Source organism: Thunnus thynnus, chromosome 18 (assembly GCF_963924715.1).
Source record: "Thunnus thynnus chromosome 18, fThuThy2.1, whole genome shotgun sequence".
NCBI classification, from domain to species: Eukaryota; Metazoa; Chordata; class Actinopteri; order Scombriformes; family Scombridae; genus Thunnus; species Thunnus thynnus.
The window spans coordinates 4,906,632-4,933,840 of NC_089534.1; the positions used below are offsets into that span (position 1 = coordinate 4,906,632).

Consider the following 27,209-nt stretch of genomic DNA (forward strand, 5'->3'; position numbering starts at 1 on the left):
TGTTTCGCTTTCTCAGGAAGTGAAACTCAGACAGTCGTTCCTGCTGAGAGCTGAAATGGCGCAGAAAGGAGCTGAGCTGGACCGAGAAACCTTCTCTTGTTCGATCTGTCTGGATCTACTGAAGGATCCGGTGACTATTCCCTGTGGACACAGCTACTGCATGAGCTGTATTAAAGGACACTGGGATGAAGAGGATCAGAGGAAGAGCTACAGCTGCCCTCAGTGCAGACAGACGTTCGCACCGAGGCCTGTCCTGGTGAAAAGCACCATGTTAGCAGCTTTAGTGGAGCAGCTGAAGAAGACTGGACTCCAAGCTGCTCCTGCTGATCACTGCTATGCTGGACCTGAAGATGTGGCCTGTGATGTCTGCACTGGGAGGAAGCTGAAAGCCCTCAAGTCCTGTCTGGTGTGTCTGGCTTCTTACTGTGAGAAACACCTCCAGACTCACTTTGAATCAACTACATTTAAAAAACACAAGCTGGTCGACCCCTCCAAGAAGCTCCAGGAGAACATCTGCTCTCGTCATGATGAGGTGATGAAGATATTCTGTCGTACTGATCAGCAGAGTATCTGTTATCTCTGCACTATGGATGAACATAAAGGCCACGACACAGTCTCAGCTGCAGCAGAAAGGACTGAGAGGCAGAGAGAGCTCGAGGTGAGTCGACAAAACATCCAGCAGAGAATCCAGGACAGAGAGAAAGATGTGAAGCTGCTTCAACAGGAGGTGAAGGCCGTCAGTTGTTCTGCTGATAAAGCAGTGGAGGACAGTGAGAAGATCTTCACTGAGCTGATCCGTCTCATCCAGAAAAGAAGCTCTGATGTGAAGCAGCAGATCAGATCCCAGCAGGAAACTGAAGTGAGTCGAGTCAAAGAGCTTCAGGAGAAGCTGGAGCAGGAGATCACTGAGCTGAAGAGGAAAGACGCTGAACTGAAGCAGCTCTCACGCACAGAGGATCACATCCAGTTTCTACACAACTACCCCTCACTGTCACAACTCAGTGAACCTACAGACTCATCCAGCATCAATATCCGTCCTCTGAGATACTTTGAGGATGTGACAGCAGCTGTGTCAGAGCTCAGAGATCAACTACAGGACATCCTGAGGGAGAAATGGACAAACATCTCACTGACAGTGACTGAAGTGGACGTTTTACTGCCACAACCAGAACCCAAGACCAGAGCTGAGTTCTTAAAATATTCACGTGAAATCACACTGGATCCAAACACAGCAAACACACTTCTGTTATTATCTGAGGGGAACAGAAAAGCAACATCCATGGATCAACAACAGTCTTCTTCTACTCACCCAGACAGATTCACTGGATGGTATCAGGTCCTGAGTAGAGAGAGTCTGACTGGACGTTGTTACTGGGAGGTGGAGTGGAGAGGGAGATTGTTATCTGAAGCTGATGTAGCAGTCGCATACAAGAATATCAGCAGAGCAGGAGACTCTGATGAATGTGTATTTGGACGTAATAACAAATCTTGGTCTTTAAATTGTGACGTTATCAGTTATACATTTTGGTTCAACAACATCCAAACTCGTGTCTCATGTCCTCGTTCCTCCAGAGTAGGAGTGTACCTGGATCACAGAGCAGGTATTCTGTCCTTCTACAGCGTCTCTGAAACCATGACTCTCCTCCACAGAGTCCAGACCACATTCACTCAGCCTCTCTATGCTGGACTTGGGCTTTATATTGATGGATCCACAGCTGAGTTGTGTAAACTCAAATAGACAGAAGTCATTTCAGACTTCATGTGTCAGATTCTGTTGTAATTCTTCATGTTTTTGTCTCCATTGTTTCTGAGAGCTCGTTGCTGTGGTGTTTCTGAACTGCACAGAGATCAGCTGTCAATCAAACTGGGATTGTCAACTTTTTTGTGTGCTGTAGTTTCTCTTCCACTTCAGCGTCTTAAACAGAGAAAACAGCAGAACTTCCTTCATCATAGATATTTTGTTCTCATCACTTTGTAAATTGATAAAGAAATGTACAATCAAAGTGTAATTATCATGATAATAATCATTTATTATGTTCTTGTACATAGCTGACATTCTGGGTTAAACTAAGTGATTGTGTGGATGAAGTGAATGTGTACATGAAATCATTGAACTCGAGTCATTAAATAGACTTTACTGATTGGATGTAATCTGAAACTTTCCATAATCAATAAACAAAGATGTTTTTTTTCAACAGTGAGCAAAGTATTTTCTTCTGTCTTCATCTCAGGATCTCATTCAAAGCTTGTGGAGAAAATGTGAAACTAAAATGAGAGTTTATTTGAGGCAGTTTTCTTCCTGAAACACCACAAAGTACAGAGTTCATGTTCAGAGCAGACAAATGTTTGTCAGTCAGTCTCTGTACTTTCAGCTTTCTTCACTAAAGCATTTAATGCTTTCTAGGTGGAGCTAATTTAACACCTTATACTGTTGAATAGTCTAATCTATAACAATACATATATAACAAACTGATATATATATATACATGATATATATATATAAACTATATAACAAAATGTTTTATGTGTAAAATATTGATCTGATAGGTAACTAAAGCTGTCAAATAAATGTAGTGGAGTGGAAGTATAAAGTAGCACCAAATGGAAATTGATTTTGATTTTTGAGAGTAAAAATAAAAAGCTGATAATATATTGGCTGATATTCTTTTAGTTTTTACATAAACACAAACATTTTTGATAAGAATCACTCATTTAAATGCGACAGTAACAGTAGAGCTGTAACAATGAAATCCACAGAAAATTAATCACCAGTTATTAAAAAGTATTTTGATAATTGATTCTTTGTTTTGAGCCTCTCTCTCTCTCTTTTTTTTAAAGAAATATCTTTTTCTGATTCCAGCTTCTCAAACGTGAGTATTTTCTGGTTTATTTAGTCCTCTATGACAGTAAACTGAATATCTTTGTGTTGTGGACTGTTGGTTGTGACAAAACAAGACATTTGAGGACCAAACTTGTAAGGATTAAGTCATTTTCAGCTCGTCATATTTGAGGATTTGTTGCTTTTCTTAGTCTTACATGACAGTAAACTGAATATCTTTGGATTTTGGACAAAACAAGCAATTTGATGATGTTATCTTGGGCTTTGGGAAACTGTGATCAGCATTTATTTGACTGTTTTCTGACATTTTATTGACCAAACAACTAATCAACTGATCAAGAAATTAATCAACAGATGAATGGATAAGAAAAATAATAGTTAGTTGCAGCTCTACTTGTTATTTAGCTGAAAAATACATTTGGCATTTCTGTATCATGATTTCTTGTTACTTACTGGTAAGATATCAGCTGGATAATTAGATTGATCTGTAAGCCTCTTGTTACAACTTAAGCACATTTCAAGTTGTCTTTTATTTAATTGTCACAGACATCAAATGAAAGCTTTGATTAACACTTGGTCAGAGGTGGAAGAAGTACTCAGAGTAAAAGTACATTAGCAGTATTAGTATTAGCAGTAAAGTGTACTTAAAGTATTAAAGTAAAAGAACTGTGAATACTTTGAGTGTTTTATTCATTTTACATGTAAAGAAACGTCTCCAGACATGAAAACTGAACACATTCAGGAGTTTGGAGTCGTTTTAACTGGTCTTTAGCAGCCAGACTCCCCCTGCTGTTCATAAGAAGTGATGCAACAAGAACTCTGATCCTTCAATACAAGTAGAAATATTTCTGTAAACAGACAATCTTCATGAACTAGACTGTTATGGTGAAGTAAAATCGAAAAATCTGATTTGATCTGTATGTCATATATCACTCCAACAAAATCATACTGGACCAAATAAATTGTGGACATTTGTAAAAACATGAGCAGTGAAAGGACGGAGCTGCAGTAATTCACATTTAGAAGATATGATTTCATTTAAAAAGAAGGAAATGGAGATAATAACATGTTGGTAAAAATCAGAAAATTATAATTTAATTTATTCCAGATTCACCAAAACCTTCATGTCACCAACTGAACCACAGAGTCAAATAATCTGATGCATTCATGTTCTGTGGGATTCAGAGCTGCAATACATAACTATTGATTTGTTTAAATGTATCTAACATTAAAAATGAACCTTTTACTTAGATTTACATTCTGAATTGAATCTGTTTTTTCAAAAATACAAATAATGTTATCAAATAAAGTAATTTCATTATCTTGGATATGACAGTACAGGAATTTCATCATTTCTACAACAGTTATTCATTTCTCTGTTGTTCATCAAGTGTATTTGCTTTATTGTAATCAATAGAAAGTTTGATTAAACTGAAGACCGGGAGACCTCAATAATTTTAAAACCTGGGGGAAAACTTTGGTAGCAGAAAGCAGAGGTGGGCAGTGGTTTTAAATGAGAAATGAGTGCCATTGTAGACAAAGACCAGGTGAAACACATAGTGGGTGCTTCTAATTCTGATAATTTGGCCATTTCTTGATATACGCAGAAACTATGCATGTATTCTTTTTCTCCTTGAATATAAATTGAGACTTTTGCTAACCAGGTGTCCTCATGTGCTGATGTAAAACAAATACATTATTTAAGCTCAATGACTAAAATAAAATGTATGTATTGATCAAAAAGCAGTTTTTCTTCAGAGAGCTCTTTGCCCTTCAAGCAAAATAATTTCAAAGTCTAAAAAAAAAATCTAGGAAGCAAAAGTTTTGAAGATGGTGATGATGATGATAATTTAAAACCTTTTATTTTAATCTTCAGTGATAATTGTGTTTAATTTATTTTTTCATTTGCACCGTTATCTTTATGGCAGTTTCATTATAAATAATACTTTAGTTGTCTGATTTGCGAAATGGTTTTGCACTTTTATCTTGATCTTGCTAGTGTCACTTTATAATACTTCATTTCATGTTTATTCTTGTTCATAAGTAGGTAAGTTATTACAAAAATTGTATTTAAAAGAAGTCATTTTATTGGTTCATTATCACTGGTTGCATGTTTGTTTGGATTTTGATGTTACAAACGCAGAAAAGTTCTTCCTTCCTTTTTTATGTGTAAAAAGTAGCAATAGGTCTCATTTATATGCATATGGAGTATGATGCAGATTTGTTTTCTATTCATGAGTTATTGAAACAGAGAGAGAGGGTGTTATTACAGGGGTTTATTAACCTAAACCCCTGTAATAAAGTGGGACTTGCAGTCCTCCAACTGTGTCCAAACAACACAATATGTTTTAATCTAATATTGATTTTTGAGAGTAAAAAACAAAAAGCTGATAATGTATTGGCTGATATTCTTTTAGTTTTTACATAAACACAAACTCTTTTTATTGCTTCTTTATGTCAGTTCTGTTCTTTCAGTAATTAACAGGTTTAAATTGTCTATTTGTGTTTTATTGTGTGACAGACAGACGCTGCTGTAGATCTATAATCAAATGATAAAACATTGGAGCAGTTATCAGCTGTTTTCCTTCCAGCTATCAATATGTAGAAATTATTAAGTAACAGTTTAAAGTTAAAACTTAAAATTCATGTACAGCTAATTAACTCTTTGAACTGTTAATAATTTCTACATATTGATAGCTGACTTCTTCATATTTGACAGTGTAGATATTGTGCGTCATTGTCGTCTCCTCAAAATAAGGTTGCAGTGAGTGAGGACGTCCCTTTTGGTGAATTAAATTCCTCCGTCCTCGCTGGGAGGAGCTGAGACGTGAGTGAGGGAAGCGAGGAGCCACGTTAGCCAAATGAAAAACATCCAGTAACTTTTAAAACTGCTCCTCTACCTGGAATGAATCAGCGCTTGATAAGCCCTCCCTCTTCTTCCTGCTCTCAAACACAACAAGCTCCACTCTGTGCTCATATTTCCTTGTTCCCTCCCCTTCACATCTACAGTTTGAAGATGGGTGTAACCAACATGTACAAGAGCTGTCAAACTGGTTTCACCTGTCAGGAAGTGAAACTCAGACAGTCGTTGCTGCTGAGAGCTGAAATGGCGCAGAAAGGAGATGAGCTGGACCGAGAAACCTTCTCTTGTTCGATCTGTCTGGATCTACTGAAGGATCCGGTGACTATTCCCTGTGGACACAGCTACTGCATGAGCTGTATTAAAGGACACTGGGATGGAGACGATCAGAGGAAAATCTACAGCTGCCCTCAGTGCAGACAGACCTTCGCACCGAGGCCTGTCCTGGGGAAAAACACCATGTTAGCAGCTTTAGTGGAGCAGCTGAAGAAGAATGGACTCCAAGCTGCTCCTGCTGATCACTGCTATGCTGGACCTGAAGATGTGGCCTGTGATGTCTGCACTGGGAGGAAGCTGAAAGCCCTCAAGTCCTGTCTGGTGTGTCTGGCTTCTTACTGTGAGAAACACCTCCAGCCTCACTTTGAATCAACTACATTTAAAAAACACAAGCTGGTCGACCCCTCCAAGAAGCTCCAGGAGAACATCTGCTCTCGTCATGATGAGGTGATGAAGATGTTCTGCCGTACTGATCAGCAGAGTATCTGTTATCTCTGCTCTGTGGAGGAACATAAAAGCCACGACACAGTCTCAGCTGCAGCAGAAAGGACTGAGAGGCAGAGAGAGCTCGAGGTGAGTCGACAAAACATCCAGCAGAGAATCCAGGACAGAGAGAAAGATGTGAAGCTGCTTCAACAGAAGATGAAGGCCGTCAGTCGCTCTGCTGATAAAGCAGTGGAGGACAGTGAGAAGATCTTCACTGAGCTGATCCGTCTCATCCGGAAAAGAAGCTCTGATGTGAAGCAGCAGATCAGATCCCAGCAGGAAACTGAAGTGAGTCCAGTCAAAGAGCTTCAGGAGAAGCTGGAGCAGGAGATCACTGAGCTGAAGAGGAAAGACGCTGAACTGAAGCAGCTCTCACACACAGAGGATCACAACCAGTTTCTACACAACTACCCCTCACTGTCACAACTCAGTGAACCTACAGACTCATCCAGCATCAATATCCATCCTCTGAGATACTTTGAGGATGTGACAGCAGCTGTGTCAGAGCTCAGAGATCAACTACAGGACATCCTGAGGGAGAAATGGACAAACATCTCACCGACAGTGACTGAAGTGGACGTTTTACTGCCACAACCAGAACCCAAGACCAGAGCTGAGTTCTTAAAATATTCACGTGAAATCACACTGGATCCAAACACAGCAAACACACATCTGTTATTATCTGAGGGGAACAGAAAAGCAACATCCATGAGTCAACAACAGTCTTATTCTCGTCACCCAGACAGATTCACTGAATGTTATCAGGTCCTGAGTAGAGAGAGTCTGACTGGACGTTGTTACTGGGAGGTGGAGTGGAGAGGGAGATGGTTATGGAGATTGGGAGCTGGTGTAGGAGTCGCATACAAGAATATCAGCAGAGCAGGAAACTCTGATGAATGTAGATTTGGACGTAATAAGAAATCTTGGTCTTTAAACTGTTACGTTAACAGTTATACATTTTGTTTCAACAATATAGAAACTCCCGTCTCAGGTCCTGGTTCCTCCAGATTAGGAGTGTACCTGGATCACAGAGCAGGTATTCTGTCCTTCTACAGCGTCTCTAAAACCATGACTCTCCTCCACAGAGTCCAGACCACATTCACTCAGCCTCTCTATGCTGGACTTAAGTTTTATTTTTATGGATCCACAGCTGAGTTGTGTAAACTGAAATAGACAGAAGTCATTTCAGACTTCATGTGTCAGATTCTGTTATAATTCTTCATGTTTTTGTCTCCATTGTTTCTGAGAGCTCGTTGCTGTGGTGTTTCTGAACTGCACAGAGATCAGCTGTCAATCAAACTGGGATTGTCAACTTTTTTTTTTCTTTTCATTTGTTCTGTTGATGTTTTGAGTTCCTTTGAAATTCACTTTTTCCTGTGTGTTTTTATCCATGGAGGCTATCACTGCTCATGATGATGTTTTTAATCTTCACTGATGTTTCTTCAGATGAAAATGTGAACTTCTCTTTGTTCTAAATGTTAGTTTCATGTTTGTATTGATGTATTTGTGTGCTGTTGTTTCTCTTCCACTTCAGCGTCTTAAACAGAGAAAACAGCAGAACTTCCTTCATCATAGATATTTTGTTCTCATCACTTTGTAAATTGATAAAGAAATGTACAATCAAAGTGTAATTATCATGATAATAATCATTTATTATGTTCTTGTACATAGCTGACATTCTGGGTTAAACTAAGTGATTGTGTGGATGAAGTGAATCTGTACATGAAATCATTGAACTAGAGTCATTAAATAGACTTTACTGATTGGATGTAATCTGAAACTTTACATAATCAATAAATAAAGATGTTTTTTTTCAACAGTGAGCAAAGTATTTTCTTCTGTCTTCATCTCAGGATCTCATTCAAAGCTTGTGGAGAAAATGTGAAACTAAAATGAAAGTTTATTTGAGGCAGTTTTCCTCCTGAAACACCACAAAGTACAGAGTTCATGTTCAGAGCAGACAAACGTTTGTCAGTCAGTCTCTGTACTTTCAGCTTTCTTCACTAAAGCATTTAATGCTTTCTAGGTGGAGCTCATTTAACACCTTATACTGTTGAATAGTCTAATCTATAACAATACATATATAACAAACTGATCAAATGTTTTATGTGTAAAATATTGATCTGATAGGTAACTAAAGCTGTCAAATAAATGTAGTGGAGTGGAAGTATAAAGTAGCATCAAATGGAAATTGATTTTGATTTTTGAGAGTAAAAATAAAAAGCTGATAATATATTGGCTGATATTCTTTTAGTTTTTACATAAACACAAACATTTTTGATAAGAATCACTCATTTAAATGCGACAGTAACAGTAGAGCTGTAACAATGAAATCCACAGAAAATTAATCACCAGTTATTAAAAAGTATTTTGATAATTGATTCTTCATTTTGAGCCTCTCTCTCTCTCTTTTTTTTTTTAAAAGAAATATCTTTTTCTGATTCCAGCTTCTGAAACGTGAGTATTTTCTGGTTTATTTAGTCCTCTATGACAGTAAACTGAATATCTTTGTGTTGTGGACTGTTGGTAGTGACAAAACAAGACATTTGAGGACCAAACTTGTAAGGATTAAGTCATTTTCAGCTCGTCGTATTTGAGGAATTGTTGCTTTTCTTAGTCTTACATGACAGTAAACTGAATATCTTTGGATTTTGGACAAAACAAGAAATTTGATGACGTTATCTTGGGCTTTGGGAAACTGTGATCAGCATTTATTTGACTGTTTTCTGACATTTTATTGACCAAACAACTAATCAACTGATCAAGAAATTAATCAACAGATGAATGGATAAGAAAAATAATAGTTAGTTGCAGCTCTACTTGTTATTTAGCTGAAAAATACATTTGGCATTTCTGTATCATGATTTCTTGTTACTTACTGGTAAGATATCAGCTGGATATTTAGATTGATCTGTAAGCCTCTTGTTACAACTTAAGCACATTTCAAGTTGTCTTTTATTTAATTGTCACAGACATCAAATGAAAGCTTTGATTAACACTTGGTCAGAGGTGGAAGAAGTACTCAGAGTAAAAGCACATAAGTATTAGCAGCAAAGTGTACTTGAAGTATTAAAGTAAAAGTACTGTGAGTACTTTGAGTGTTTTATTCATTTTACATGTAAAGAAACGTCTCCAGACATGAAAACTGAACACATTCAGGAGTTTGGAGTCGTTTTAACTGGTCTTTAGCAGCCAGACTCCCCCTGCTGTTCATGAGAAGTGATGCAACAAGAACTCTTTTTTCATGATTTAGAAGGTTTAGAATTTAAACTGTTACTTAATGATTTCTACATATTGATAGCTGACTTCCTCACATTTGACAGTTGAGATGCTGTGCCTCTTTATCATCTACTCAAAATAACGTGAGTGAGGACGTCCCTTTTGGTAAATTAAATTCCTCCGTCCTCTCTTGGAGGTGCTGAGACATTATAGTCTAATCTATAACAATACATATATAACAAACTGATCAAATGTTTTATGCGTAAAATATTGATCTGATAGGTATTATCATTATTATCATTATTATTGGTTGTATGTTTGTTTTGATTTTGATGTTACCAACGCAGCGAAGATCTTCCTTCCTTTATAATGTGTATATTTATAATGGTCTCATTTATATGCATATGGGGTAGGATGCATTATTGAAATAGAGAGAGGGGGTGTTATTACAGGGGTTTATTAACCTAAACCCATGTAATAAAGTGGGACTCGCAGTCCTCCAACTGTGACCCAGAAAATGTTTTTCTTCCGCCATCATGGAGGATGATGGATGTATTATTAGAGCTCTTCTAATACATCCATGATTCTGATCACTTAAATGCATCTCGAGGAGAGGAGGAGCTCAGAGCGAAGAACCTCAGCTGTATCCTCTGTGGAAGTATTTTACCTGACGCCAACACCCATTTGATCCAATGTGTTTATTGATTAGTCAGCTGATCTGAAGGGATCATAAAAACACTGTTTGTTTATTTTTCTTCATAAGCCCGAAGGCTTCTCCTTTGTTCTTCTTTTCTGTTTCAGTACGTCTCAGCTCCTTCAAGAAAATATGACGTCACACAGCTGCATCTCCTATAAAATCATCCTGAGCCTGAAAAGGACGTCAGACTGTCACAAACTAAATAAGCAACATTTCATTTAAACATATTCCGCAGGCTGCAGCTGTTTTCATGGCTCCTTTATGTTGATTCTGTTCTTTCAGTAATTAACTTAAATTTTCTATTCTGTGACAGGTAGACGCTGCTGTAGATCTATAATCAAATGATAAAACATTGGAGCACTTATCGGGTGTTTTCCTTCCAGTTATCAATATGTAGAAATTATTAAGGAACAGGTTAAAGTTTCAACTTAGAATTCAGCTAATTAACTCTTTAAACTGTTCCTTAATAATTTCTACATACTGATAACTGATGTCTTCATAATTGACGATGTAGATGCTGTGCGTCATTGTCGTCTCCTCAAAATAAGGCCGGAGTGAGTGAGGACGTCCCTTTTGGTGAATTAAATTCCTCCGTCCTCTCTGGGAGGAGCTGAGAAGTGAGTGAGGGAAGTGTTGGGTCTCACTGGCCAACCATATGTTGGAGGCAGAACACCACAAAGGATCTCTTTCTCCATGGACTTGGTAACAAGTGGGCATAGCCTAGTAATATATAGTGAAGCATAGCACAGCTAAGCAAGAATGTTTAACTTAAACAATGTACTGTACATGTATTGATTTGGCTAAGGTTATTCACTGAACTGTTGTTGTGATGGTCAGGTTATTGCATAGCCACACCCCTAAGTTAATGTTAGCGTGCTTAACACATGTTACATCCAGTAACTAGGCCTTGCATGCAACTAACCTCTTCCTAACCTTGCACCTTTAACCCACACCAATTGGCCTTAAACAGAGAACCACACAGACTAGGTCTGCACACTTTGCTTCAGGCAGCACATTCAAGTGGTGAATGGTGGTTCAAGACTCCACATGGTCTGGCCTTTTGTCTCTGTAGTTCTCTCTGTCGGCCATATTGTCTACATGCCATGTGCTCACTCACCAAGTGACTTCAGACATCTTGACATTGCCTTCCCCCCACACATACACACACACACACACACACACACACACACACACACACACACACACACACACACACACACAGACTTGTACATAGGTACATTTAGCTAGATTAATATTGTGTGTTTTGCTCTTTTACCTTTTTGTTAAATAAATGCTTTTGGATATACACACTGTCTGTTTAATGTTGCCATGAGTTTTGCCAACCTCTGCTCTGCAAATAGCTCCCAAAATCCTTCAACCTTAGCCAGCTATTGATATTGTGATTTTGTTTATAGTTATTAAGTTATTTATTAATCAAAGTTCCAAATTGATAGATTAGTACACTTTAAGACTGAATTGGCTATCTTTTTACCTGACTCCAGGGTGGTGCCCTGTTATTATTAATTCTTATTGATATTTTGTATTGATTTTAATAATTAATAATTATATTTGATAATCAATAATTATTGCTCATAGCCAAACTTGTAACCAAGTCCCAACAAAATGGTGCCCCGTGTGAGGCAGAGTATTGTTGGCAATTCATAATTGTTCAATAGTAATTTCAGCATAATTTTGAAAAAAAAATTTCCCAGTACCAAAATTCTGGAATCTAAAACTTTTAAACGATCCAAAAGCCTTTATATTTAACACAACTGCTCTGCCACAGGAGTAGATATCTAGCTGTATTTACAAAGAAGAGCAGTGTGGTGAGATTTGGTTTTTCAAATCAATTTTAGCTAAAGCAATTGGTAACCCAAATCTTGAGTTATTGATAACTAACGTTGTAGGTGTTTACAATATTCCTCATAGTGTTACACTTAGACCTTGCTGTTGCTACTAGCCACTCAGGTTGAACCTACTCTGTAGGATGTGTAAGAATTTCGGTTCAGCATTCGAATACCACATATTCAATGCAATCTACTGAAGCTGTCAGAATTGGGTGTTAATTCAAGTGCTCCTCTTTTTAATTCAAACACAGTGTGTCACCAGCCCTGTGACACATAGAGAGCTTGTACCTAGCTGTTACTGCCATGCATTCCGGCCTGAGTAAGAAATAGAGCCTGTGAGATAGAACCACAGCGTGCTACCAGCCCTGTGAAATTTAGAAGTTATCCTCTGCTGTTACAGCCATGCATTCCAGCCTGAGTCCACTTTAAGAAACAATCCTCTGACTGCCCTGCATCTCAGTTAGTGCATGTTAAAATCTGTTGTGCCCACTAGAACCACTAGACAGTGCCGTAGCTACCCCTCTTCCACAGGAAGCTACTCCCCATAGTGTAGGCCACCAAATTGTTTGGTTAAGCTAGTGTACTGTCCAAACTACACTACAAAGTGTCTGTCACGCAACCAAATGTTGGATGCCATGTCCTCAGTCACCAAGTGACCTCAGCCATCTTGCCATTGAAAAGTTATGTTGGAGATAAAAGGTTTTCACCATATAACATAAAACACAGTGTGTTGGATTGAAAACTTCCTGTTTCAGTTAAAAATTGTTTGGAGTTTTTCAGTTTGGTTCCCTGCTGGATGAGAACGCCGGCTCTAAGTTTGACAACATCGGACTGAACGCCATGAACAACAGAGACAAAGCAGGTAAGAGACACCTGAGCGACACTTGATGATGTGATGCAGACGTCCTCTCCTTGTCTTTCTAACACTTCCTGTCCCCCCGCAGGCCTGAAGCAGATCAAGTGGGAGTCTCAGCGTGACGACTGGATCCAAGACCGCCACGTTAAGACGCTGCGCAGGAAGAAGACCATGTTCAACAAGAAGAAGATGTTGGGCCGAGCCAGGACAGGAAGCAAGATGTTTGGGAACAAGAAGAAGAAGAAGAAGAAGTAGCTGCTGTGTGTTGTTGTGGACTGTAACTGACGGACACCTTCACTCCTGTTTGGCCGCCCAGGCTTCGTGGTCTCTCTCTCGGATGCCGTAGACGCCCACCCACTGGTTGGACTGGTAGTAAACTGGGAGGAAACAGAGCAGAAACTGGTTTTCAGATCCAGTCAGCTGATGAAAACTTAATGGGATCAAATGACGACATGATCTGAAGAGAAGCCATGTTTAGTTTTTTGTAAAATTTGAAAAGACTTTGGTATACAGGACATTATGTTGCTATGGTAACACGTTTTTGTCTGTGTACATGGTTCAGACATCAGGCAGCTGTTTTAACTGAAGGCTGAAAGGTCACTAATATATTTTTCATCAGTTTCCATCATAATTGTCAAGTATGATTCAAATTTGTTAGTCGTGTTCCCAAAATAAAACTGCACAAGTTTTAACTGTTGGAAATTGAATCCAAACAACACAATATGTTTTAATCTAATATTGATTTTTGAGAGTAAAAAACAAAAAGCTGATAATGTATTGGCTGATATTCTTTTAGTTTTTACATAAACACAAACTCTTTTTATTGCTTCTTTATGTCAGTTCTGTTCTTTCAGTAATTAACAGGTTTAAATTGTCTATTTGTGTTTTATTGTGTGACAGACAGACGCTGCTGTAGATCTATAATCAAATGATAAAACATTGGAGCAGTTATCAGCTGTTTTCCTTCCAGCTATCACTATGTAGAAATTATGAAGTTTAAAGTTTAAGCTTAAAATTCATGTTCAGCTAATTAACTCTTTAAACTGTTCCCTAATAATTTCTACATATTGATAGCTGACTTCTTCATATTTGACAGTGTAGATGTTGTGCGTCATTGTCGTCTCCTCAAAATAAGGCCGCAGTGAGTGAGGACGTCCCTTTTGGTGAATTAAATTCCTCCGTCCTCGCTGGGAGGAGCTGAGACGTGAGTGAGGGAAGCGAGGAGCCACGTTAGCCAAATGAAAAGCATCCAGTAACTTTTAAAACTGCTCCTCTACCTGGAATGAATCAGCGCTTGATAAGCCCTCCCTCTTCTTCCTGCTCTCAACCACAACAAGCTCCAATCTGTGCTCATATTTCCTTGTTCCCTCCCCTTCACATCTACAGTTTGAAGATGGGTGTAACCAACATGTACAAGAGCTGTCAGGCTGCATTTACTGCGGAAACACGTGTTGTTGAGATCAGAGCTGAAACTTGTGTCACTTCTCAGGAAGTGAAACTCAGACAGTCGTTGCTGCTGAGAGCTGAAATGGCGCAGAAAGGAGCTGAGCTGGACCGAGAAACCTTCTCTTGTTCGATCTGTCTGGATCTACTGAAGGATCCGGTGACTATTCCCTGTGGACACAGCTACTGCATGAGCTGTATTAAAGGACACTGGGATGAAGAGGATCAGAGGAAGATCTACAGCTGCCCTCAGTGCAGACAGACCTTCACACCGAGGCCTGTCCTGGTGAAAAGCACCATGTTAGCAGCTTTAGTGGAGCAGCTGAAGAAGACTGGACTCCAAGCTGCTCCTGCTGATCACTGCTATGCTGGACCTGAAGATGTGGCCTGTGATTTCTGCACTGGGAGGAAGCTGAAAGCCCTCAAGTCCTGTCTGGTGTGTCTGGCTTCTTACTGTGAGAAACACCTCCAGACTCACTTTGAATCAACTACATTTAAAAAACACAAGCTGGTCGACCCCTCCAAGAAGCTCCAGGAGAACATCTGCTCTCGTCATGATGAGGTGATGAAGATGTTCTGCCGTACTGATCAGCAGAGTATCTGTTATCTCTGCTCTGTGGATGAACATAAAGGCCACGACACAGTCTCAGCTGCAGCAGAAAGGACTGAGAGGCAGAGAGAGCTCGAGGTGAGTCGACAAAACATCCAGCAGAGAATCCAGGACAGAGAGAAAGATGTGAAGCTGCTTCAACAGGAGGTGAAGGCCGTCAGTCGCTCTGCTGATAAAGCAGTGGAGGACAGTGAGAAGATCTTCACTGAGCTGATCCGTCTCATCCAGAAAAGAAGCTCTGATGTGAAGCAGCAGATCAGATCCCAGCAGGAAACTGAAGTGAGTCGAGTAAAAGAGCTTCAGGAGAAGCTGGAGCAGGAGATCACTGAGCTGAAGAGGAAAGACGCTGAACTGAAGCAGCTCTCACACACAGAGGATCACATCCAGTTTCTACACAACTACCCCTCACTGTCACAACTCAGTGAACCTACAGACTCATCCAGCATCAATATCCGTCCTCTGAGATACTTTGAGGATGTGACAGCAGCTGTGTCAGAGCTCAGAGATCAACTACAGCACATCCTGAGGCAGAAATGGACAAACATCTCACTGACAGTGACTGAAGTGGACGTTTTACTGCCACAACCAGAACCCAAGACCAGAGCTGAGTTCTTAAAATATTCATGTGAAATCACACTGGATCCAAACACAGCAAACACACAGCTGTTATTATCTGAGGGGAACAGAAAAGCATCATTCATGAGTCACCAAACGATAGCATCATTCATGTTTCAACAACAGTCTTATTCTCGTCACTTAGACAGATTCACTGAATATCGTCAGGTCCTGAGTAGAGAGAGTCTGACTGGACGTTGTTACTGGGAGGTGGAGTGGAGATGGGGAGTTGGTGTAGCAGTCGCATACAAGAATATCAGCAGAGCAGGAGACTCTGATGAATGTAGATTTGGACGTAATAACAAATCTTGGTCTTTATATTGTAACACTAACAGTTATACATTTTGGTTCAACAACATCAAAACTCGCGTCTCAGGTCCTGGTTCCTCCAGAGTAGGAGTGTACCTGGATCACAGAGCAGGTATTCTGTCCTTCTACAGAGTCTCTAAAACCATGACTCTCCTCCACAGAGTCCAGACCACATTCACTCAGCCTCTCTAAGCTGGACTTGGGCTTTATATTGATGGATCCACAGCTGAGTTGTGTAAACTGAAATAGACAGAAGTCATTTCAGACTTCATGTGTCAGATTCTGTTGTAATTCTTCATGTTTTTGTCTCCATTGTTTCTGAGAGCTCGTTGCTGTGGTGTTTCTGAACTGCACAGAGATCAGCTGTCAATCAAACTGGGATTGTCAACTTTTTTTTTCTTTTCATTTGTTCTGTTGATGTTTTGAGTTCCTTTAAAATTCACTTTTTTCCTGTGTGTTTTTATCCATGGAGGCTATCACTGCTCATGATGATGTTTTTAATCTTCACTGATGTTTCTTCAGATGAAAATGTGAACTTCTCTTTGTTCTAAATGTTAGTTTCATGTTTGTATTGATGTATATGTGTGCTGTTGTTTCTCTTCCACTTCAGCGTCTTAAACAGAGAAAACAGCAGAACTTCCTTCATCATAGATATTTTGTTCTCATCACTTTGTAAATTGATAAAGAAATGTACAATCAAAGTGTAATTATCATGATAATAATCATTTATTATGTTCTTGTACATAGCTGACATTCTGGGTTAAACTAAGTGATTGTGTGGATGAAGTGAATGTGTACATGAAATCATTGAACTAGAGTCATTAAATAGACTTTACTGATTGGATGTAATCTGAAACTTTCCATAATCAATAAATAAAGATGTTTTTTTTTCAACAGTGAGCAAAGTATTTTCTTCTGTCTTCATCTCAGGATCTCATTCAAAACTTGTGGAGAAAATGTGAAACTAAAATGAGAGTTTATTTGAGGCAGTTTTCCTCCTGAAACACCACAAAGTACAGAGTTCATGTTCAGAGCAGACAAACGTTTGTCAGTCAGTCTCTGTACTTTCAGCTTTCTTCACTAAAGCATTTAATGCTTTCTAGGTGGAGCTCATTTAACACCTTATACTGTTGAATAGTCTAATCTATAACAATACATATATAACAAACTGATCAAATGTTTTATGTGTAAAATATTGATCTGATAGGTAACTAAAGCTGTCAAATAAATGTAGTGGAGTGGAAGTATAAAGTAGCATCAAATGGAAATTGATTTTGATTTTTGAGAGTAAAAATAAAAAGCTGATAATATATTGGCTGATATTCTTTTAGTTTTTACATAAACACAAACATTTTTGATAAGAATCACTCATTTAAATGCGACAGTAACAGTAGAGCTGTAACAATGAAATCCACAGAAAATTAATCACCAGTTATTAAAAAGTATTTTGATAATTGATTCTTCGTTTTGAGCCTCTCTCTCTCTTTTTTTTTAAGAAATATCTTTTTCTGATTCCAGCTTCTCAAACGTGAGTATTTTCTGGTTTATTTAGTCCTCTATGACAGTAAACTGAATATCTTTGTGTTGTGGACTGTTGGTTGTGACAAAACAAGACATTTGAGGACCAAACTTGTAAGGATTAAGTCATTTTCAGCTCGTCGTATTTGAGGATTTGTTGCTTTTCTTAGTCTTACATGACAGTAAACTGAATATCTTTGGATTTTGGACAAAACAAGCAATTTGATGACGTCATCTTGGGCTTTGGGAAACTGTGATCAGCATTTTTTACTGTTTTCTGACATTTTATTGACCAAACAACTAATAAATTGATCAAAAAATTAATCAACATCAACATCTTTCTTTTTAAGTCCTGTTATACTTACATGTTCCACTTGTAGATGAACAGAGTATAAGAAGGTTAAATTAGATTTCATATTATATATTCTACTGTAATTGTGTCTCTAGTACATGTGAACCAACATCCGGCTCTGATAATTACGTCCAAAAAAAGGAAAAGATGAGAGAAACGGTTTTATTGAGTCGGCTGGATACCAGCCACATTTAATAACTTCTCCACAGAGACAAAATCAGCTTTAAACACTCACTGCATAAATAAATTAGGGCTGAGAGATCAAATTAATATCACAATATTCATATTTTCCACAATATGACAAATGTAGGCAAAAACAAAAGATGATCAAACTGGTGTTCAGTGTAATGAACTGCCTTTTGTTTAGCTTGACATCAGGAAACCTTCATGTGTGTAAAACTGAAACTTAAAACAGAAGATTCTTAACATTTTAATTAAATCAAATGAACATTGAGTTTGTGTAGCTGGGGATAGTGTTGGAAACTGAATGTCTGGTCAGAGAGTCTCTGATTTAAATCCAACTTTTGCCAATTTTATACAATATCTCATCGAGTCCTTGTACATCTGCTTTTGTTTAAACAACATTTATATCAGAAACATCTTTTGTTTAACAAATAAAAAAGTCTTTGAGGTATTTAAAATATTATTTTGGAGTCAGTACCAAACTCTGGATGTATCAGCAGTAGAAACAAACAGTACCCAGCTGTAATACCCAGTAGTTTCAAATTCAAACAAGATTGTGTTAAACCGTGATGCAATTCAAAAAGTCAATTGACAATTATAGTTAATGACTTCTCATTTCATATTCTTTTTTCCATACTTAAATCTACAAGGATAGTTTCAGATTTGTTCTAGTTTGTCTTTGAATAGTTTGAAATGTTGGGAAATATACTTACTTGTTGAGAGTTTGATTCCACTCTCATGTCTGTAGCTGATATAAAGCTAGATCCAGGATGTGGTTAGCTTAGCTTAGCATAATGACTAGAAACGGGGGGGAAACAGCTAGCCTGAGTTAAGACGTGTCTTGCTTGTTTGATCCACACAAGAAAATTGCAAGTTGTCATTGTTACATTTCTGTTATTGTACAGATTAAACAAACAAGATACAACAGCCAACCTAGTGGTTTCCAGTTTTTATGCTAAGCTACTGCGGCAGGCCATAGCTCATATTTAGCATACAGACCGATATCAGTTTCATAGAATTTGTCAAGAAAGCAAATAGGCATGTTTCCCAAAATATTGAACTATTGTAATGCAATACTCACATGCACACACGTGTACATATAAAGAGTAGTTAGTCGCTGTAGTGATTCCTCCTCTCTGTACTGGCTGTGAAGAGATCTCTCCTTGTAAAAGATCGGGAACAAAATCCAACTAAGGCTAACATGAGGGTTAAGCATTCAGAGTTAAGACCTGATCACATCACAATTTAAAACTGTGAAATCTAACTGCAAATCAAACTTTGGTTAACTTTGACCAATAGCAAGACATCTTGGCAGTGCTGACCTTTGAGGTGCCTGAGAGAACAAAATGGAAGAAGCTTACGGAGCTTATTAGCTTTGACGCTCCATCCACTTTTCCTTAACCTCTCTGTCAAAGTAAAAACTGTTTCGAAAAGCAGCAGACAGTTATGAGAGGGGAGTCAATACAAATACATCTTTAGAATAAATCGACCGTTACCAAGCTTATTAGCTTTGTTTTCCCTCTTTACTAACTTTTTATTGTACAAATGGTGAACAAAATGGCAGGTGGAAGCAAACAGAAGAGTATAGAGAAGCTGCAGGAGCTATGGACCCTTTCAATGGCAGACATTTTGACTTGTCAAAGCAGGAAAACATTAACATTAACATTAACGATGGCTCCATTCCATTAATTGTCTCAGTGAGCATAACACCAGAGTCCTGGAACTGGCTCACCTAAATACAGTGCAGCCATCATTAATGATATTAATTACACCTTTTCTTTTCATGCTTTGACAAGTCAAAATGTCTTTTAGGTCTGACTAGCATTAACACGGCTAACAGCCCAGCTATGGCAGTTCACCAACCAGCCACTACGTCACCAAGCTTCTGGCCCCACCTGTCATAGTGATGAGTGAACGTCACTTAATCATGTGACTGCTGCTTTAGACAAATCAAATCAGGATGGTTCAAAGTTACAGTGTTTTGAGTGCGAAATTCCCCTCTAAGTGCTGCTAAATCTCAGCAAGGAAACAATGAAAAACGGAGGGAATTTTGAACCAAAAACACTGCAAAATTGTAAAATACGCTCTTGATTTGTCTCATTTTGACAGCTGAAGGCCTGAACTGCACAAGTTTTAACTGTTGGAAATTGAGTCCAAACAACACAATATGTTTTAATCTAATATTGATTTTTGAGATTAAAAAACAAAAAGCTGATAATGTATTGGCTGATATTCTTTTAGTTTTTACATAAACACAAACTCTTTTTATTGCTTCTTTATGTCAGTTCTGTTCTTTCAGTAATTAACAGGTTTAAATTGTCTATTTGTGTTTTATTGTGTGACAGACAGACGCTGCTGTAGATCTATAATCAAATGATAAAACATTGGAGCAGTTATCAGCTGTTTTCCTTCCAGCTATCACTATGTAGAAATTATTAAGGAATAGTTTAAAGTTTAAACTTAAAATTCATGTACAGCTAATTAACTCTTTGAACTGTTCCTTAATCATTTCTACATATTGATAGCTGACTTCTTCATATTTGACAGTGTAGATGTTGTGCGTCATTGTCGTCTCCTCAAAATAAGGCGGCAGTGAGTGAGGACGTCCCTTTTGGTGAATTAAATTCCTCCGTCCTCACTGGGAGGAGCTGAGACGTGAGTGAGGGAAGTGAGGAGCCACGTTAGCCAAATGAAAAGCATCCAGTAACTTTTAAAACTGCTCCTCTACCTGGAATGAATCAGCGCTTGATAAGCCCTCCCTCTTCTTCCTGCACTCAAACACAACAAGCTCCACTCTGTGCTCATATTTCCTTGTTCCCTCCCCTTCACATCTACAGTTTGAAGATGGGTGTAACCAACATGTACAAGAGCTGTCAAACTGGTTTCACCTGTCAGGAAGTGAAACTCAGACAGTCGTTGCTGCTGAGAGCTGAAATGGCGCAGAAAGGAGATCAGCTGGACCGAGAAACCTTCTCTTGTTCGATCTGTCTGGATCTACTGAAGGATCCGGTGACTATTCCCTGTGGACACAGCTACTGCATGAGCTGTATTAAAACACACTGGGATGAAGTGGATCAGAGGAAGATCTACAGCTGCCCTCAGTGCAGACAGACCTTCGCACCGAGGCCTGTCCTGGTGAAAAGCACCATGTTAGCGGATATAGTGGAGAAGCTGAAGAAGACTGGACTCCAAGCTGCTCCTGCTGATCACTGCTATGCTGGATCTGAAGATGTGGCCTGTGATGTCTGCACTGGGAGGAAGCTGAAAGCCCTCAAGTCCTGTCTGGTGTGTCTGGCTTCTTACTGTGAGAAACACCTCCAGACTCACTTTGAATCAACTACATTTAAAAAACACAAGCTGGTCGACCCCTCCAAGAAGCTCCAGGAGAACATCTGCTCTCGTCATGATGAGGTGATGAAGATATTCTGTCGTACTGATCAGCAGAGTATCTGTTATCTCTGCACTATGGATGAACATAAAGGCCACGACACAGTCTCAGCTGCAGCAGAAAGGACTGAGAGGCAGAGAGAGCTCGAGGTGAGTCGACAAAACATCCAGCAGAGAATCCAGGACAGAGAGAAAGATGTGAAGCTGCTTCAACAGGAGGTGAAGGCCGTCAGTCGCTCTGCTGATAAAGCAGTGGAGGACAGTGAGAAGATCTTCACTGAGCTGATCCGTCTCATCCAGAAAAGAAGCTCTGATGTGAAGCAGCAGATCAGATCCCAGCAGGAAACTGAAGTGAGTCGAGTCAAAGAGCTTCAGGAGAAGCTGGAGCAGGAGATCACTGAGCTGAAGAGGAAAGACGCTGAACTGAAGCAGCTCTCACACACAGAGGATCACACCCAGTTTCTACACAACTACCCCTCACTGTCACAACTCAGTGAACCTACAGACTCATCCAGCATCAATATCCGTCCTCTGAGATACTTTGAGGATGTGACAGCAGCTGTGTCAGAGCTCAGAGATCAACTACAGGACATCCTGAGGGAGAAATGGACAAACATCTCACTGACAGTGACTGAAGTGGACGTTTTACTGCCACAACCAGAACCCAAGACCAGAGCTGAGTTCTTAAAATATTCACTTGAAATCACACTGGATCCAAACACAGTAAACACAAAGCTGTTTTTATTTGAGGGGAACAGAAAAGCATCATTCAGGAGACAACAACAGTCTTATTCTAGTCACCCAGACAGATTCACTGGATATCGTCAGGTCCTGAGTAGAGAGAGTCTGACTGGACGTTGTTACTGGGAGGTGGAGTGGAGCAGGGGAGTTGATGTAGCAGTCGCATACAAGAATATCAGCAGAACAGGAAACTCTGATGAATGTGGATTTGGACGTAATAACAAATCTTGGTCTTTATATTGTAACATTAACAGTTATACATTTTGGTTCAACAAAATTCAAACTCCCGTCTCAGGTCCTCGTTCCTCCAGAGTAGGAGTGTACCTGGATCACAGAGCAGGTATTCTGTCCTTCTACAGCGTCTCTGAAACCATGACTCTCCTCCACAGAGTCCAGACCACATTCACTCAGCCTCTCTATGCTGGACTTGGGCTTTATTTTGATGGAGACACAGCTGAGTTGTGTAAACTGAAATAGACAGAAGTCATTTCAGACTTCATGTGTCAGATTCTGTTGTAATTCTTCATGTTTTTGTCTCCATTGTTTCTGAGAGCTCGTTGCTGTGGTGTTTCTGAACTGCACAGAGATCAGCTGTCAATCAAACTGGGATTGTCAACTTTTTTTTTTCTTTTCATTTGTTCTGTTGATGTTTTGAGTTCCTTTAAAATTCACTTTTTCCTGTGTGTTTTTATCCATGGAGGCTATCACTGCTCATGATGATGTTTTTAATCTTCACTGATGTTTCTTCAGATGAAAATGTGAACTTCTCTTTGTTCTAAATGTTAGTTTCATGTTTGTATTGATGTATTTGTGTGCTGTTGTTTCTCTTCCACTTCAGCGTCTTAAACAGAGAAAACAGCAGAACTTCCTTCATCATAGATATTTTGTTCTCATCACTTTGTAAATTGATAAAGAAATGTACAATCAAAGTGTAATTATCATGATAATAATCATTTATTATGTTCTTGTACATAGCTGACATTCTGGGTTAAACTAAGTGATTGTGTGGATGAAGTGAATCTGTACATGAAATCATTGAACTAGAGTCATTAAATAGACTTTACTGATTGGATGTAATCTGAAACTTTACATAATCAATAAATAAAGATGTTTTTTTTCAACAGTGAGCAAAGTATTTTCTTCTGTCTTCATCTCAGGATCTCATTCAAAGCTTGTGGAGAAAATGTGAAACTAAAATGAGAGTTTATTTGAGGCAGTTTTCCTCCTGAAACACCACAAAGTACAGAGTTCATGTTCAGAGCAGACAAACGTTTGTCAGTCAGTCTCTGTACTTTCAGCTTTCTTCACTAAAGCATTTAATGCTTTCTAGGTGGAGCTCATTTAACACCTTATACTGTCGAATAGTCTAATCTATAACAATACATAAGTATACAAAACAAGTAATTTGATGACGTTATCTTGGGCTTTGGGAAACTGTGATCAGCATTTATTTGACTGTTTTCTGACATTTTATTGACCAAACAACTAATCAACTGATCAAGAAATCAAGAAATCAATCAGAAAGAAAAATAATAGTTAGTTGCAGCTCTACTTGTTATTTAGCTGAAAAATACATTTGGCATTTCTGTATCATGATTTCTTGTTACTTACTGGTAAGATATCAGCTGGATATTTAGATTGATCTGTAAGCCTCTTGTTACAACTTAAGCACATTTCAAGTTGTCTTTTATTTAATTGTCACAGACATCAAATGAAAGCTTTGATTAACACTTGGTCAGAGGTGGAAGAAGTACTCAGAGTAAAAGTACATAAGTATTAGCAGCAAAGTGTACTTAAAGTATTAAAGTAAAAGTACTGTGAGTACTTTGAGTGTTTTATTCATTTTACATGTAAAGAAACGTCTCCAGACATGAAAACTGAACACATTCAGGAGTTTGGAGTCGTTTTAACTGGTCTTTAGCAGCCAGACTCCCCCTGCTGTTCATAAGAAGTGATGCAACAAGAACTCTGATCCTTCAATACAAGTAGAAATATTTCTGTAAACAGTGTAACCCCTGTGTGTGGACTTGTGTTTGTTTATGGTTCATGTGTTAATCAGATGTGTTACTGACAGATTTGTTCCTGCATCGCTTTATTTTTTATTTTTTTGTGTCTTGTTTCAGTTCCAGAGCTGGAGGATGACGATGCTGCGTTTGGTGGTGAGTTACAAACCTTCATCACAGTTTTCATTCTGTTACTCAGAGTGGATCAAATACACTTTATTATCTAATATTGTCCAAAAAAAAGTGTCATTTTAATACGACATGAAAAACTAAAGGTGGAAGATGTGCAGAAGTTCTGTTTGCATACAAACACAGAGAAACATAGATGAAACAAAAATATATTAAATATCATTAAAACATTTTAAAAACATTAGAAAAAATAAGTGATAGAATTATTAAGAAGACATGAAATATGTTGTTACAGTGCACTAAAGCTACATCTACATGTGAAGATTAAAAAGTGAATCAAAGAAAAACAGTAATTTCAAAAATGACGTCAACTTTACTTGTGTTTTTTTGTTATCTGTAAGAAAAATGTATCTGAGTGGGAAGAAAAATCATGACACACTCAGTGTTGTATGTTTATTAAATCCTTAAAGACATCATAATATATTAATATCTTGTTTCTATTACATAAGATTATGAATTCAACTTTTTCTGCATCAAATAATGAAATAAAAATAGTTTCTTTGCAGATTCAGATGAAGAGATGGAAGCTCCAGATATCACTCCTCGTACCAAGAAGGGGAAGAGAAAATCCTCAGAGGAGCTCGACTTCTCTGGATCTTTAGGTTAATGCTGAGTTGAACTTTCTCTTTTTATCTGCCTTCATTTGTCCTGTTTTTATTTAGTAAAGTATATAAAGTGTGAGTTTTCCTTCTTTTGTGAATAATCCTCCGCTTTAAAAACTGTGATGTTTGAGCTGCAGACTGTTGATCGACTCATTTTAAAGTTGTTTTATTGATGGCTGCTCCTGCTCACAGGTTCAAAACAGACGAAGAAGAAGAAGAAGAAGAAGAATAAGAAGAAGAAGAAGAAGACGAAGAAGAAGAAGAAGAAAAAGAAGAAGAAGAAGAAGAAAGGAAACAAAGACGCTGTTGTGTTTGCTTCTGAGGAGGAGGTGAGACGAAGAGAAACTGAAACATTTAGAGTTTATTCCCGAGTGACTGCAACAACTGAAATAGTTGAAATGAAGACAACCTGAAATCTACCTGATGGCAGCAGGTTTAATGTAAAAAATATCTGACAGGAGGAAAACTTTCAGATAAGCAGGAGGAACAAACCTTGTATCTCCCTTTTTTGATGTTCTTTCGTTTTTTCCTTCAAACACAAACTTTGACACGAAATATAAAATACAATTTGTAAAAACACAAAACACATTCACTTGAATTCTTGCATTACCTGCCACCTTCTCAAAATAAGAAGAGAAATAGTCTTATAGACGGTCTGCCAGAACTTTCAATAATCATTTAAGACACGTGGACACTAAGAAGACTAAAGAAATATTTTGTCTTTATGTTTTGACACATTTTCTACTTGAACATCTGAAGTAATTCCCCAACAATACAACAGTTTGACTCCACACACTGAAATACTTTTTACACAGCTTGGAGGATGAGCTGCTCTTACTTTGGTTTAGATCAGCTGTTGATTGTTGAAAAGTTAATCTGTTGATTATTTTGTCGATGAATCGATTAGTTGTGTGATCCAAAAAATGTCGATCCCTGTTTCCCAAAGACCAAGATGACGTCCTCAAATATCTCTCAAAACACAGTTGTAATAGTATAATAACTGTTCACTTAAGAATGTCCTGAACACTACATTACAGTGTGTTATAAAGCATTTATTAAATGTTGCACGTGAAACAACATCAGACTCTGATCATCACGTTTAAAAAAAAGGAAAAGATGAGAGAAACGTTTTTATTGAGTCGGCTGGATACCAGCAACAATTCATAACTTCTCCACAGAGACAAAATCAGCTTCAAACACTCACTGCATAAATAAATTAGGGCTGAGAGATCAAATTAATATCACAATATTCATATTTTCCATCATTTGACAAATGTAGGTAAAAACAGAAATGACTTTCATTACGATGTTCCATCTGATTCCTAAAACCAGAGGCGGGACGTGATGCAGACGTCCTCTCCTTGTCTTTCTAACACTTCCTGTCCCCCCGCAGGCCTGAAGCAGATCAAGTGGGAGTCTCAGCGTGACGACTGGATCCAAGACCGCCACGTTAAGACGCTGCGCAGGAAGAAGACCATGTTCAACAAGAAGAAGATGTTGGGCCGAGCCAGGACAGGAAGCAAGATGTTCGGCAACAAGAAGAAGAAGAAGAAGAAGAAGTAGCTGCTGTGTGTTGTTGTGGGCTGTAACTGACGGACACCTTCACTCCTGTTTGGCCGCCCAGGCTTCGTGGTCTCTCTCTCGGATGCCGTAGACGCCCGCCCACTCGTTGGACTGGTAGTAAACTGGGAGGAAACAGAGCAGAAACTGGTTTTCAGATCCAGTCAGCTGATGAAAACTTAATGGGATCAAATGAAGACATGATCTGAAGAGAAGATGTTTAGTTGTTTTTTGTAAAATTTGAAAAGACTTTGTTATAGAGGACATTATGTTGCTATGGTAACACGTTTTTGTCTGCAATTGAACACAGAAGCAACAGATTTTCTTGAATCTGCTTTAACTCTGTAATATTATTCATACTGCTTCTGTGTTATGAAGGTAAATATATCAACAGAAATTAAAGTTGTTGTTTTCTGATGCTGTTTCAGTTTGTTTACAGTAGAAATGTACATAAATAACAGATAAACACGCCCATATTAGTTCTGACCAATGAAACACACTTAATCTGTTTCTGCTTATTTTAGATTTTTAAAAATCTTTATCATGTCAGGTTAAGTACGTACATGGTTCAGACATCAGGCAGCTGTTTTAACTGAAGGCTGAAAGGTCACTAATAT

At 38.4% G+C, this 27,209-nt stretch overlaps 2 protein-coding genes and 1 long non-coding RNA gene across 3 annotated transcripts; all 3 read left to right on the plus strand.

The window, feature by feature from the left end:
* Positions 1 to 55: 55 nt before the first annotated feature.
* On the plus strand, positions 56 to 8,267 carry LOC137169884 (uncharacterized). The gene is made up of 2 exons (XM_067573294.1): positions 56 to 1,736; positions 5,800 to 8,267. Exons 1-2 carry the CDS (start codon positions 56 to 58, stop codon positions 7,632 to 7,634), a joined length of 3,516 nt encoding a protein of 1,171 aa, XP_067429395.1. The 3' UTR covers positions 7,635 to 8,267.
* Positions 8,268 to 14,554: 6,287 nt separating this feature from the next.
* LOC137169886 (uncharacterized) lies at positions 14,555 to 23,563 on the plus strand. Its single transcript, XM_067573295.1, has 2 exons — positions 14,555 to 16,245; positions 20,948 to 23,563. The coding sequence occupies exons 1-2, from the start codon at positions 14,609 to 14,611 to the stop codon at positions 22,713 to 22,715; spliced, it is 3,405 nt and encodes a 1,134-aa protein (XP_067429396.1). The 5' UTR covers positions 14,555 to 14,608; the 3' UTR covers positions 22,716 to 23,563.
* Positions 23,564 to 23,806: 243 nt separating this feature from the next.
* Positions 23,807 to 25,265, plus strand: LOC137169292 (uncharacterized). The gene is made up of 3 exons (XR_010924433.1): positions 23,807 to 24,397; positions 24,937 to 25,032; positions 25,225 to 25,265. It is a non-coding gene; the product is annotated as an uncharacterized lncRNA (long non-coding RNA).
* The last annotated feature ends 1,944 nt before the right edge of the window (positions 25,266 to 27,209 follow it).

Excerpts from the sequence above, each read along its gene's own strand:
- LOC137169884 (XM_067573294.1), top strand. The coding sequence starts at position 56 with ATGGCGCAGAAAGGAGCTGAGCTGGACCGAGAAACCTTCTCTTGTTCG. Across the intron at positions 1,737-5,799 it reads TGAGTTGTGTAAACTCAAAT|CTCCACTCTGTGCTCATATT; the intron begins AGACAGAAGTCA and ends AAACACAACAAG.
- LOC137169886 (XM_067573295.1), top strand. The coding sequence starts at position 14,609 with ATGGCGCAGAAAGGAGCTGAGCTGGACCGAGAAACCTTCTCTTGTTCG. Across the intron at positions 16,246-20,947 it reads ACCACATTCACTCAGCCTCT|TTTGAAGATGGGTGTAACCA; the intron begins CTAAGCTGGACT and ends TCACATCTACAG.